General features: G+C 41.2%; 1 protein-coding gene across 3 annotated transcripts in view; it reads right to left on the reverse strand.

Moving 5' to 3' along the window:
* Positions 1-15,527, reverse strand: part of Znf407 (zinc finger protein 407) — a 384,272-nt gene that overhangs the window by 92,917 nt on the left and 275,828 nt on the right. For all 3 annotated transcript variants that reach the window (XM_085833524.1, XM_085833525.1, XM_021150389.3), the window contains one exon: positions 13,888-14,066. In XM_085833524.1, coding sequence (XP_085689650.1) covers positions 13,888-14,066 — 179 coding nt within the window. The remainder of the gene's footprint in view (positions 1-13,887; positions 14,067-15,527) is intronic.

The raw sequence follows: 15,527 nt of genomic DNA on the forward strand, positions 1-15,527 counted from the left end.
TATTATGCTTTGTTTATAAGAAAATAACAGAGTGGTATCCATCAGCATTGTTACGTTTCCATTTTAAAGGCAATTGAAGCATCCCACCCTGTAGGGAAACCTACCAGCAGGACATAAGCAACTGAAAACAGCTCCAGGACTTCCTAAGGAGGCTGCGCTCACTAGGCCCCTTCTCCACAATTTATAAGCAGTAAAGGCGGCTGAGAGTCACTCTCAGGCTGGCCAGGCTGCAGAAACAACTCCTAGCCAAGTCTAGCCACCTGAAAGAAGCAGACCCCAGCCAAGCAGCCTGGAAGCAGCAACAACTAGAGCAGAGGTTCTCAATCTGTGGGTCATGACCCCAAGACCCTTTCACAGGGGTTGCCCGAGACCGTTGGAAAACACAGATATTTATATTAGTATTCATTAATTTAAAAATTTCATTTTATTATTTAAAGTCTACTTTACAAATTTACAGTTATGAAATAGCAATGAAAATAGTTTTATGGTTGGGGGGGTCACCACAATATGAAGAACTGTTTTAAAGGGTTAAAGGTGGGGAACCACTGCTCTAGAGGGAACAAGGAACAGCTGCTCTACTTGTGAGAGGCTCAGATCAGCAGAAGCACCTGGAAAAGACAGGGCAGCCTGTGCGCTGTGTGGTGAGCTTTCGTGAACTGCCACCCATGCTGGGATAGGCTTTGGTGATGCAATTGTATTTGAGTTACTTCTGTTGCCATAGCAACCCCGCACATACAAACCTGTTACGTGACCACAATAAAGTTTCCTGGTTCACCAAGCTTGACTTTGGAGGTATTTGTGCTGTGTTCTGTTGTGGGCTTTCTTTCTATCTGAGGAAAGGAGAGTGTGTGCTGTATCTCTCCAGGAAAAGCCTGTCACACAACAAATAACTAAAGATTTAGCTAAAGCAAAAGAGATATGCTGTCTCATATTTCAATGAGGATATCTCAATGTATTTACTCCCTTGAGTCCAATTTTGGAAGAAAAAGTAAAGCAAAGGATGTGGAAGAGGGATGCCTAGACAATGCTTTAGGTTTGGTGTTGAGATGAATGAGCCTTTATGCAAACAACTGAGGTGAGAAGTGATCAAAATGTACATTTAGACTCTGAGAAGCCTTCAGGGTGGAAACATTTCTGTGCAGGGCAGACACCACGCCTGCATGAACACTGTGCCTTGGAGCATGCTTATCCTGCAATGTCACCTCCATTTCTAAGGGTTATATTCTCTTCCTGAGCCTTTAGAACCCAGCCAAGGACAAACAAGAGTTGGCATGGGTAGGCTGACTGCTCCTTCTCTTTGTTTGCTGCAAACACAATCAAGGCCATTGTGAATGGTTCACTTTCTAGAGGTCATTTAGACCATGACTGTAGACCCCAGACCCTGATGGTCCTTTTTAGGAAATTGGACCCAGTGGGAAGGTTTGCTCCTTTAGCTTAGTGTATGGGTCAGCACTTTCCTTCCCTTGTAGTTTTTAATTCCTGTAAGTGGCAATTATTTAAGATACATTTAGAGAAGGTACAATCTACATTCTTCCAATAAAATCTAAGTATGAAAAAGGACTGAAAACTTCAGCATGGTTACTAAGGATAAATAGGCCAGCATTTCCCATTTGAAAGGGAGTAGCAAAGAGGCACGTGAATAAGCGGGGGGGGGGGGGGGGAGATGGGGGGAAGGCAGAACTAAAAGGGCATACTATGTGTCAGAGAGACAGAGCAGTTTCATTACGAAAGGTTAATATCATAGCCAGAGTTGGGCATAGGTGGAAAGACCTCTCTAATAAATAGTATCCAGAAATCCACTCGAAGGGTACTAGACATAGGAAATCTAAGTTTAGATTTTTAACTAGCACATGATTAAAATAACAGATTGGAACAGCAGTGCAACACACAAACACAGACACATATGCATGCACACTTCACAGAGTGGCCTATTTGACCCAAGAGCTACACGTGCAAAACCTTGTCAGGAAAACCCATAGCAACTGTGTGGATGTGACAGGCTCTAAGCCATGAGAGAAAGCAAGGAACTCTGAGGTTGCCCAGGCCATTGGCAACCTGGTGGAAAATTACTGAGATGGACAGTAAACAAAGCAGTGACTTCAAAGGACAACATACCCACAGAGCATGCCTGCCAAAGCCCTCAGTGTGTCTGTTACGCAGGTAATGATGAGACTGTCCCACATCCATCATGCCATGCCAGACCTTTATTAAAGACACTATTGTTTCCCTGGTGAAGAGTTCAAGACAGGTAAACATTAGTGATTGATTCCAAAGAAGTTGGGTAATACTGAGAACCTGGCCTTTGGTCTCACCTATTAACTTCCTAGTTTTAACAAGAGAGGGGTATCAAGAGACTCACCTTGAAGGGTTTGTTTGTTTGTTTTAATTGTTTTTGTGTGTGTGTGTGTGTATACTTAAAACTTCCATGCTTAGAGTTTCACACCTAAGACTAAAACTGGTACATCAGGCCCTCCTTTAAGGTTAACTCACAGTTTTGAGAAGCTGAATTCTCCTGTGAGAGACCTGTGACTGATAACATGAGGGAGGCATGGTGATCTTTAGGCCAGCGTCACGTGTAACACCGCCAGCTGTCTTTAATAAGGCAGTAGCACAGTTGTGGTTACGCTGACACCGAAGGCTGAAGGCTGAAGACTGAGCGACTCATCTTCAGGTAGTCAGTTACTTTGTGAATACTGAGCTAATTACAAATGCCGGCATCACTCAGTTGTCACACACGATTTGGTCATTTATTGAGAACAATCCGCAGTTAGTTCAAGATCACAGAAACCCTTCCCTTGTGTTCTTTCCACACAGATAACACTGCTAGTGTCTCTGAGAAACACATTAGGCTTTGTCTGTGCACATCTTATAAGCAATTGGACATCTATTTGTATAGTTGCTCTATTAATGCCTATGTCTGCCAAGGCAGCACACCCCCTTACTTGCTCACACTGACGACGGGTGTGGTATGGAAGGGGATGCTGTAGATAGGGCTCATGCGAGTTTTTCTTTTTCTTACTTGCATAGCATTTCACCAATATCCACAAATTTCATGGGAATCTCATTTATTAAATCAATACAACAGCTGATACAAAATATCAGCAAAACATTTCTAGTGACTAAAAATATTTACAACATGGCAAAGGAAAAATAAATTAAATTCATGAACTTAGATGTTTTCAAAACCTTGCTTCCACTGAAGCTTAACAATTAGTTTTTCTTCTCTGTAGAGATGGCAACAAGGTCTATGACTAATAATTTGGACATAATAGAGGTTTAGATTAAAATATCCTTGAAGTTGTAGTGTATCAATGTGAGGGTCTCTTTATGTTCTCACTCATGGGGGAAACCCTACACCGCCATGATTATTGCATCTCAACTTCTAGATATCTGTTGTGTCAGGGTTTCAGTAAAAACTTACATTATGTACAAGGCCCTGCAGTGGTTGCTCAGTCCATAGAAGAGAGTATGCCTTCAGGGTGAGGCCACAGTGGTTGCTCAGTCCATGTGTTGCTCAGTACACCATACATTCAGTCAGGGCAAGGTCACTAGAGGAGCAGTGCAGCTGTCAGTAGGCAAGGGCTGCGGGGTGGGGAGAGTGGTTCTCTCTGTTCTGTATCACTGACCCTGATGCTGCTGGTCCTGAGCATGGAAACGTGCAGTGTAAGTAAATATAAATACTCAGATAAAATGCCTGTGAATTACCATGCTGCAACTTAGTCCTCCTTAGAGAAAAGCATTCATCTTCACCTGTACTAAGATGATAAACTATGGTTCCTACAGTGAGTGAAATGACTGTGCCTATCATCAAACAGGAGTTGCTGGCATCTTAATGCCTAGACAATGAACACACCCAACTTGATCCTGACACAAACAACAAACCACTCAGTCCTAGATCTGAAATGCTTTTATCAAGGAAGGAAAGATATTACAAATTTGATATCTTCAAACTGACCAGTGAGCATCTAACATATATTATTGGAGGCAGAAATTGAGGTGAATATATATTAAGTACTAAAAAGAATCCCATATAAAATAATATTGCTTTGTGGGCTTAGTTCTAGCTCATGGCCAAAGACTCATAACCTAAAAGCATTTATCACAAACACATTTATTTATTTTTTCATTATATACCAGGGGGTAAAGGCCAGAGATATGGATGAAGATTACACAGTAGGAAAGCATTAAAACCAAACAGAACCCTGAACAGAGTTTTATCATAGCTCTATCCTTTAGGTTAGCACCTTGCACTCCACACACCCGTTCCTGACCTGGAGTTTCTCCTGCCTGCTTCAGATTTCCAGCCTGTCTGCTTGTCCCACTCTTCTGACACTGATAAATGTTCCGGTCAGCTCCCCTTCATACATTTAATATTAATCAACTATGTGCATACTTCAGTTCTACAAATATGAGCTACATTACCATTACTGAAGTAAACTGAAGAACTTCTGCTCACCTTTGAATAGCAAGAGCACTTAAAAGTTCAAATAATTTAATAATAAAATGTGCACAAGGAATACAACATTTGGTACCTATATTATTTGGTCTTTGATTTAAATGTGATGTTTTCCTGGTCTAAATAGCAAGGAAAATCTAACAAATAAAAATCAACAGTTTATCCACCAAGCACAGCAAGGTGTCATAGTTCAGTGTTGACTGGATGCTTAATGTCAAATATTCAGAAAGTATTTGGTTCACTTAATGATTGGATCAGCAGAAATGGTTGTTGAGTTTGGCAGCTTTCTAAACAACAAAAGTTCAGGTGAAACCAAAAGCCATTAAACAGAACACAAACACATCAGGAGAACTAAATGTCTCTATGGTAAGATATGAACAGTCTTTACAGCAGATTACTTCTTACAAAGTCATGTTTCTCAAAAGAATAAGGAAAAACGATTAGAATAAAAGTGACTAGAACATGAGTATGTGAGCTATGTTAGTAGTCCAGGCCATCGATGTTAACATAAAGTACAACACAGAACATGGACCTTTGTTGATCAAGAGGGGCACCTATTGGCATAATTAAAAAGAACATAGAACAGAGTAATTTTTGATCATTTTATTTGTAAAATGCTTAGAGAATTTAATAGAAAGCTATGTCCTATTTTAAGTATGTTACAAATATTAACTCATTTAATCCTTTCAAGACACACAGTATTAAGAGAGACTGATGGCTGCTTAAGCCCACTGAAGACATGGACCCGAATGTGTCCCCAGCCAGCATACAGAAGGAAAGTGGCCCTGTCAGTCACTCTAGCAGAGTGAGTCTAGGCAAGAGCTGTAAAGCAGACCCTGCAGCTGTGCCCCACGAGCATTGTCTTCCAGAGGAACAAACTCACGGCTACATTCCATGCACTGATTGAACTAATCTATGCTACTTGCAAAGGAATCCTGTCTTTTCCTTTACAAACAGGAAGTCACTTATGCTAGGTTTTTATTTTAAGCATGCACTAAAATTATGAGTCTTTAGCAGAAAGAATGAGTCCCTGCCAATCACTCTGACATGCTACTCAACAAATGGCACTAATAGCGGTGACAAGAGTGAGCATGTCTGAGCAGAGCTTTTTAAGAAGACTCTAGACCAGCCATCAAAAATACTGTTTTATCGAGTTAGGGCCTACGCTATATTCTGCTGCAGTGAAAGCTATTAGGTGATTCAAGTGACTACTTTACAATGATGGATTTTCTTCTATTAAAAGAATGTATCTAAGTGTTTTTAATCTTTCTTAGAAAAAAAGGGAAAACAATAAGAAAGTAAGAGTATTTCAAGAAGCGCAAATATTCTCCTTTTTCTCAATAAAAATTTTGAAATTCTAAATGACTCTTACATCCAGATGTTCACTGACATATGCCATGAAACACCTTTGGGTCAATTTCCCTTTAGAGGCTCATGACAACTGTCTGATTTTCCTACCGATTCCTCCTTTTTCACACTGTTCCTTCCAAGTATGTTTTCTAAGTAATCTCTCAGTCCTGAAAGCCATGGGCATAGAAAAGCTAGTTTCCAGCATGTGCAACTGTGTAGCCTGTGGAGTGACGCACATTTACTGAGTCTCCTGAAGGAAGGAAAGTCAGTCAATGCCATGACATGGATGCATGTTGAAGACACCTTGTGACATGAAAACTCCAGTCACGGGAGGTGATGATAGTATGATCCACCGGCATGTGAGGCAGAGCAGTACCTGGTCATCTCTTTCTCCAATGCTTGATTTTAGTATCACACTTCCTTTAGCACAGCCATGACAGAAGTAACTCTATGACAGACCACAGAAAGACAGATAAGACATATTCATAGCACATTCAGACATAGATATTGAAACATAGATACCTAACACAATGCTTACATGCGTAGCAGGCTATGACATACATCAGTCAATGATAACAATGAAATTGCCTAACACCACAATTCTCGGAAGGCCTCTCTTATTAAGTGACATGTGACTATATTGTGAATGTAAAATATGAACTAGGTGAATATACTCTTAAAGTTCAAAACTCACCAGAGAAGAATATCAAAAGGGAAAAAACCTCAATTTTTTCTTAAAGATATAAAAATTAAAGAGCACACATTTCACTGTGTACTGTATTCTCAACACAAATATACAGCCTTCATTTTATTTTTCTGTCAGGTTTTGTCTTGAACTGCATTGTACGCTCGCTCCCCTCTGTAAGAGAAGGGACGGGCAGTGACCAATCAGACAACTCCTGATGGATTTAAATCAGATAACAGAACAATGAAGAAGTGAAGGAAACAAAGCTGAAAACATGTATATAATCAACTATGGCATTTTGAGAATAAAATTAAAAATCCATATATACTTAATTTTAGAAACTGCTATGCTAGCATCAAGAAAACGGCCCAAAGAAATGCAACTACCTCACTTGGAGCAGAGGTGCAGAGGAAGTCCGTGGAGGAAGGCAGCGTTCTCAATGCATACGATGCCGCTTTTAGACAAAAGAACACAACCCACCTTACACAAAACGTGACTGAGAATGATGCAGAGGACTGCATGCACCGTGCAGCAGCTCAAGAGGGCAACAGACTGACTTTTAGGCAGTTTCAGTCCATGGCTGCATCCCCACTGCTGCGAGCCTACGGAGCACAACATGCACATGGCATTAGAGCTTCTGGCTTTGTGGCTGCTGGCAACCAGAGTGAGACAACAAGGCCACGGAGAAGGCCCACGCCCCCTGAGGACAGCCTAAGGGAGAGAATTTCTCTCCAAAACTCATCTCCTACTTGCTCCCTGTTTTAGAGTCATCAGTGGGCAGGCCTACGATGAAACTGCCGGCAGTTAGGTCCAGTCATCTCTCTCGGATCGCAGTCGTCTCCTGGGAACAAACTATTAATACATACTTGTTTGAGGGTAGTTCATATTCAGGTACAGCCCTTAGTCTTCAGTCCAGGTAAATTAAAAGCATGAGACAAACTGAAGATAATGACTTCATTGCATTTCATTTCTGCTTGGTGTGTATTCGCCCAGTGAGTCATGATGCTCAGTATATTTTTGAACTCTTACTGGGTACTGGTCAGTTGGTGAGAACTCTACTGCGCTTCCTCAGTTTTAAGGGGACACTTGCCCTATGGCTGTTTAGAAACACCTAAGCAAACATTAAATGTTCTGGATACAGGCACTTTACAAGACAGAGCTGTGTATTATCTCCTGCCTTTTTAGATAGTTTTCTTTAATTCTTAAGCACTGTCCTTTGAAGTAGAAAGCGTTGCTTTCGAAAGTTTCACTTATTCTTTTCTTCTTTCTTTTACCATTTCTACTTTTAGTGTCATAGTCACAAAAGTCCCTGCGGAATCTAAAGCCAGACAGACCTAGGTGCACAATCACAGGGAAGCCATGGGTCAGATGCTCACAAGAATGTTCTGGTCTGTCTGATGAGGCTGCCCAGAAGCAGAAGCATACAAAGGCAATAGACACAACTGGGACAGACAGGCCATCTCAAAACCAAAGTCACCAACTTCAGAACCTGGGCAGGAAACAAACAAAATGAGCCTCAGGCACAACACAGTGCCAGAAAGCATCAAAAAGGAAATAGCATTTTACAGTGGAGGAACCTGTAGAACATGTCTCGTCTCATTCTGCTAGTCAGAGCACCATCTGTAGCTGTAACAAACGTACCCTTTTCAGCCTCAACTAAATCTTATATAACCAATAGGCTAACTCAAGGTAAGGGAAATTCTACACAATGATGGGTCTATAGCTCTGTACGTATCAAAATCATAAAAGAGGAGAAGTGGTCATGGACCAGGAACACTAAGACATGACAACAGTAACAGATGCTGGCCCATGGAGAGAGTCTAGTGAAAAGAGAAAATAAAGGCTAGGACTGAGGAAACAGTAAACTCCGCAGAATGAGAGCATAGCCAGTGGCACTATAGGGATGTTGCTGTCACTGGGATTTGTGTTCCGTGATGAGATCATGGTGACATTTAGGGATGCTAAGTGAATACTACTATTTTGTATTTTTGTGTGGTTTTGTAATTATTCTATAAAACCTCAAAGAAAAGTTGTGCAATGATAATTTTAATCATTGCAAATAAAAATGAATGAAACTAATGTTATATTTTATAATACAATGTTATATTTTCATATATAATAAAATAATAATACAATATATTAAAATAGTTATATTTTTAATAAATTTAAAAGATAATTATACTGTGTATCTAAATTTCATAATTTGAAACATCTATGGTGTTTTCCTTCATTAAGCAGGTTCAATTGAAGCAAGAACCTGTTATGCAGAGCTAGTGATGGGACTTATCAACACCTACAATAAAGAGTTCTTATATGTGATAGCATGTACATTTTAAAAATATGATTATATTGAATACACAGTTGGTAATAGGTCTATAAAAAGTAAGAGCCGTATCAATGACTGGATCAGATCATACTGCCCTCACTCGAACTGTCCTCAGTCAATTTTCCCCTAAACAACAACTCTCTTAGCCTCTTTTCCAAACAGTCTCAGCTTTCAGAATCCTGTTCTCAAATGCTATGCATGCTGGTCCTGATTAGACTACAATATCACTGTGAGAAGGTAGTTAAGACACAACAAAGGACATTTTACTGTGCTCTGAATTACACAGGCTTTGAAGGCAAATGAGAATTCAGCCTATCTTTTGGGTGAAAATATGTAAACAGCACTTCAAAATTTTCTTTAACACCCTGTAGCCAGCAATGAGCCTTTGTGATGAACATCTATTCAAAAGTATTTAACTAAACAAGTTTCTATGATTTTCAGGTACCACCCGTCAATCCTATCAGGAGTTAATGATAGAAAACATATTGACAAAGGTTTATTTCAATTGTGTATTCTGTACTACTATGAAGCTGAGAAAGGAAATAACAGACTGGTTGAGGGAGTGGTCGAAGCCACATACCCTGACACAGTCCAGAGCAACACCAGTTCATTTGATTTTATCTTCCTATTTCCTCTGTATGATATAGGGACATTGAAAAACCACCATGAAAATATTCACCATAGTGGATTTAAAGCTATTGTGCATTTTTACTTCCTAATGCACACATTCAGATAATATGAAATCTGAAATTCCAGCTCCTTTTAAGGTTTACATGGTAAAAATTTGATTAACTAATTTTTTAAAAACTCCTTTACACGCAGGATTAGACTATTATGTTGGAACATTCAAAAGACAGTCATAAATTTGATTCAGTCTGATTCTAGTTTTGTGTCCTTAGGCAACTTAACTACTGGTAGATCCATTTTTAAAGTTATTGAGTGGAACTTGTGACCATCAGAGACTTGATTTTGAAGACTGAACATTCTGGTGGGAAGCCTGGCACTATTATTCCTGTTCCTCTTTCTTTCTTTGTAATTAAAACGCATGCTCCATAGCTCGAAAAGCAGAAACTGCAGCACTGCCACTGGCCACGAAAACAGGAAGCCATCAGGATTCAGTATCGGCTGAGACTTCAGTCAGCAAACTCTACCTCTTCTAGTACTGCGAAGGTCGTGAGGGTGTGCCAGACAGACAGAGGCAAACGTTTCTCTAACCATGATCCACAGTGCTGAGTACAAACAAGAGGTACTCCTATGCACTGCTGATAGATTAAAGACTGTCTGCTCTCAAGCACGTGAAGCACTGAAGTATGTAAAGATGTGTCACTGCAGGGTCTTGAAGAAAGAAGAATATTATTTAATAGAAGATGTGTTGAGGAGTGCGCAAGTCTGCTTCCCTGATGAGTAAATCACATTCTCACAGACAAACACTTAGGAATGGGGTTTATGAGTAAATCACATTCTCACAGACAAACACTTAGGAATGGGGTTTATGAGTAAATCACATTCTCACAGACAAACACTCAGGAGTGGGGTTTCATGGAGTGTCAGTCATAGCACTAAAACGCAGACTGATAAAGAGTCTTTCTGATACTTTTCACTCCTCAACTCAAAGAAAGAAGTCCAGTTTATTTAAACTCAGGAACTTGAACAGGCAGGAAAATCAGAAAGAGAGTAAAGAGGAAAGCCAGCTACCAAAACACCAAAGTTGCCATGCTAGGATGGTCCCAGAGGACTGACTATAGCAGAAGATGCCAGGACATACACATGGGTTTGGGAGGAACAAAGACTTTTAGCAGCATTTAAATAAATGAACTGGGGTCGATGACTCGGTAAAAGATTCCCACCCCTCAACTGTTAATTATTTTAGGAAGTCTTTTGTTAGAGTGAAGAACTAGGAGATGAGAAAACAAGGAATCCAGCCTGAAGGTTAAAAAGAAGAGAGGAGAGGCTGAAAATTATAGACCTGTAAGTCTAGCATCTATATTAGGAAATAAATTTGAGCTGATACTCATGGATGAGCTTAATGATACACGTGGAGCAGTGCGATTTAATAGCAGTGAGTCAGCACGGACTTACCAAAGGCAGGCATGTCAGAAGATTCCTCCCTTTTTATGGTGAAGCAATAATTGCTTTTTGTAAAGGAAAACCAATGAAAAACTGTCAGGTATTTCAGAGTTTTGGGCTTTTTCATAAAATAAACTATTGTACAGGATGTCATGACATGTACCAGGTATCAAACTGACAGTAGGTATGAACGGACCCAGTGGAAACAGAGGGCCAGAGCCCTGGGGAAGGACTGCAGGCCAGAGCATCCAGACCTGACTGCACACCAGGAACAATGATATGTGAATGTGGAGCTCATGAAGACAAAGGCAAGTGGGCTGGGGAAGAATATCAAATTTAATCTAAGTATAAATCTGAGTAAAAAAGTGAATTAAGTATAGCTTAAATGGTACTGAATTAGTTATAATTAGAAAGGGAGACAAAAGGACACAGGGTTTTGATAACAGTCAAACTTCCCCACTCCTATATTTAACTGCTGTGAAAGAGAGTGGAATAAAATACATCATAAAGAATACAAAGCCTAACTTAGGAGAGAACACGAAAATCTAGATTTATAAACACAACATGGTAAATGCACATCATATTACCCCATACAGACAATAAGTTACGGTACTGTTTGAGTGATATATTACATTATTTCTTTCTATGTAGAACAAATGAGAAATTAATTTAAATATGAAGAAATATAACATATATAACAAACTAAAATACTTTAAAAATACCACATCATGGCTCACTGCTTAATCTTTCCTGAAGGAGTGCACTTCTCTATCACTGCCTTCAAGAGTCTCAGCTTCTCAGAGAGAGATGTGCAATACAGGAGGGAGGCTGGCCACCTTCTCCTAGGGCTTTGGTGAGAATCTGCTTGTGAGCAAGAGTGCTGCCTCAGCAGCAGGAGGGCTCAGCATGGCAACCGCATGCACTTCCACACTTTTGCCACTAGAAGTCTTTCTTCTCTGGCCAATCCATGGACCTTAAGCTTCCGGTCCCTGCAGTGAATTTCTTTTACACCATCTTTCTTTGGGCTGGGTTTACAGAATGGTAAGATGTAACTACTGAAGAGAAAAGAACCGTGAATAATTTGGAGTGGTTGCTGTGTGCCAGCACAGACACATCTGCAGTCTGCCTCAGGCTGCACTGGATGTGCACTGGGCTCACCCCTGAGGAAGAGCGACAGCACAAGTGCAAACACTGCACCGGATGCAGGTGGACCAGCTTTGTTTTTACCCAGAGTGAATGTATCAACAGTTACATTAAATACGAATACTAAGTAAAAGACAGGGTTTTATGTAGAAGATTACCACTGAACACATAATCATGTGTTGCATGTAGGTTAGCTGTTGGGGCAGGGCTACATGAATTGTGGCAAGAGGTATGGCTAAAGACAGAAAAGGAACATTTCACTATTGTAAGGAAATACACAGATGCATTTCATGATGTGTGTGTGTGTGTGTGTGTGTGTGTGTATGTATGTAAAACATCTGAAAATCTAAACGTATCTAGTGAGAAATTTTTAAATATGAAAAAGCCAAAATCATCAGACTGAAGTACCTGATGAAAACACACGGACCGATAACCATAGGAGAGGTACACGAAGTTTCCAAGAACAACTGACAGAAACGCTATTAAAAATAAAACAAAAGACAGAGCAGTGGCTGGAAAGAGACTCAGATGGTAACAGCTCTTGTCATGCAAGCCCAACAATTTGAGTTAGATTCTTCAAGCCCACAGTAGGTAAGAAGCAACTCCTGGAAGTTGTCCTCTGACTTCCATGCATGTGCTACAGTGTGCTGTGACACGTGCGTGCACTCTTCCCAACAGCAACACACGCACACGCCTGAGGTGGAAACTCTGCTGCTGGTGTGCTAAGTTTCTTGCTGCTCCCCTGGACTTAGGCTGATTGGACGCACATGCTGAGGCAAGGCACGTGGAGGACACGTGATGTTTGGAGAGTATAAACTCCATGGAGTACTCCATGGAGTGACAGAGACAGAGCTTGGCTTGATGGCACTATTATCCTAGCTTAATTTATCTACCAAGTTCTCTGATGTGGGTATCGCATGAGTAAAACCACCACATACCTGAAAATGGCCCTTGGTTTACACACACAGCCTGTCTTCACCAGCCGTGCTTCACCCGATCCTGTCCACGCAGTATCCTGAGCTAACAGTTCCATTGCATGTCTTACCCAATGGCTCCCTCACAGACATACACTGAGAAATCGCAGGTCTGGTAAAGCAGAGGTGAGTAGCCATTTCGTAGCCATTTCCTTCAGGAGGCCAGATCTACTGGCTGTACATAGCACGGTGCTGGCAGGCCCACATCACAGGACACTCTTTTGACTCTGGGGAGCCTACCTTCTCAAACAGAACACATGCCCTCAGCCCTATGTTTCCTTGTTGTGCAGAGATTCTAAGCCCAGGCACACTTTTCAATTATATAGAAAGCTAGATGACAGAATCATTTTGCTTTACCCAGAGCCTCTGCTATATATCACACATTCCATCATATCTCACTTCATTCCAAGAGGCAGCCATACCAGCACAGGCTCATCTCATGGAACATTAAAGGCGCCTGAGTCTCCTCTCAGTCCCATGCTTCCAACCTCCATGTTATTATGAGAAAACAGTGGTATAAAGAATATAGCATAACATTTTAAATAATAAAGATAAGCTCCACCAATTAATAAAAACAACACCTTAAAGATTCCAACATCGGTATCTAGTCAGATACCGATGCTTTAAGTGTTTGCTATTAACACTGATGCTCCACAATAATTTTGTTAGATTTGCATATGTGATTAAAATACAGGTGAAAGGGCCTATTTAAATGCAGAACGGGGAAGGAGCAAGATGAACCATCAAACAGGGCCGGAAACAGACTCCATCAACACTGGATCCCATGGGAGGAAGTCACAGTACTCTAGGAAAAGCACCCTGAGCACTGTGGAGAATGCAGTGAGATCTGTTAGAACGTGAGTGCTTTCCAGTTTCCATTCCTTACCAGCATGCAAGTACGCGAGGTCAGGGTTCTCAATGTCAGGATGCTGCTCTTTCAGGTGGTTTCGGAACTCCACGGGGACATTCGTCCCATAGTCGCATTTTGGGCAGTTGTACATCTTGACACCTTCATGTTTGCCGGTGTGTAAAATGTGTTTGCGGATATTCTCAGCGCAATTTGACCTATCAAGCAAGAAAGGAAATGGAATGAAGTCTACTCAGTATCGCTACATCACAAATGCTGACCCAGCTCCCCTGGCACAGTCGTTTCTACATGCTAAGTAGTATTCCATTTACTGACTTCAGTTGGTTAACAAGGAAGAAATCCACCTTACGATGATGTTTGTTTCATAACTAAGGTACTCGGTCCTAAGGTGGTCGTTTGCCTCAGCCATTCACAAAACGCCACCCTGTTATGTTTAATATCGAATTGTTCTGGTATTGCTTGAGCACAGTGAAGACGTTTGCTTATGCATCCGGCCACATCAGCGAATGAACGCCACTGAGCTCAGAGCGCCAAGAGCGCAAAGCCTTCTCTTCTTAGGTTCTGCCGGGAAAAGCTGTTTCCCTCCACTTGGGTGCTGAGACAGCCTCATGACAGGAAGGGAGCTACAAACAGCCCGGGATTGGCTCCATATTAGGGCAATGTGTTGATAGCAGAAGGTCCCTGTGATGGTGGAATTTCAGAGGGAGATTGGACACTAGTCAAGGGTCCACTAACCAATGAAAACAGGATTGAGTAAGACACACATCAGGACTCCTGGAAGACACTGTCGAGAATGCAACCCCACGACCATTCTTAGAAAAAAGGCTTCTGAGAACTGGAGGCCGAGAAATGGTACTTAGTAGAGACATGGTATGCCACACGACAGAGGGCAGGAATCACTTTGATGTCAAAGGTTCAATTACATCACGATGCTTGCTTTTCACAGAAAGTATTAGTCGGGAAGATGAGGACGGTTATAGCCTGGAGTTTATATTACGCTTATGTTATCACTCACAGGCAAAGGCAGCAAGCAAGGCTGGACACTGAGACTACATGTGTGCCTTTTCATGCACTCCTAAGAGAAGCTGGATCAGGAACTGCGTGTCACGGGGCAGTGAAGGAAAATAACACAAAGAACAGGATTTCAGAGACAGGGAAAGGGTGTCTTCTCCCACTGACAGAATAATGAACGTGGGGGGAAAAAAGTTGTTCTATGCCAGGACTAAAATACTAGAAAGAAAAACATCAAACTGTTAAAACAGCTAATACTGCAATGCCTGACTCTATTTTCTAAAAATATTTCAAAATTTATACACCAAAAAAACCCAAAACCGAACAGAAATTTCCTAGCTAACTTGAGAATGATTTGGGCTAGGGCATGGCCAAAGAGCTGTTAAGTAAGTCTTTGAGCTTAGACAGAATATGCTGACATACATACACACTTCACTTCTCTTATATCATGCTGATTACCAAATCTGTTTTGCCCTATTGCTAATCAACACTGAAAGAGATGAAAAGCACCCATGTGTGCCACACTGCCACTGGCCTAGGGAACGGGACACAGTCACCTGGGTCCCTGAGGGAACACTTAAATAGTGTGATTTCCTAGGCTCACATGCTAAAGGCTGCTTCCCAGTTGACTGGCATTCTGGAAGGTG

This window comes from Mus caroli, unplaced genomic scaffold (assembly GCF_978045245.1).
Source record: "Mus caroli unplaced genomic scaffold, Mus_caroli_1 scaffold_19, whole genome shotgun sequence".
Taxonomy (NCBI): Eukaryota; Metazoa; Chordata; class Mammalia; order Rodentia; family Muridae; genus Mus; species Mus caroli.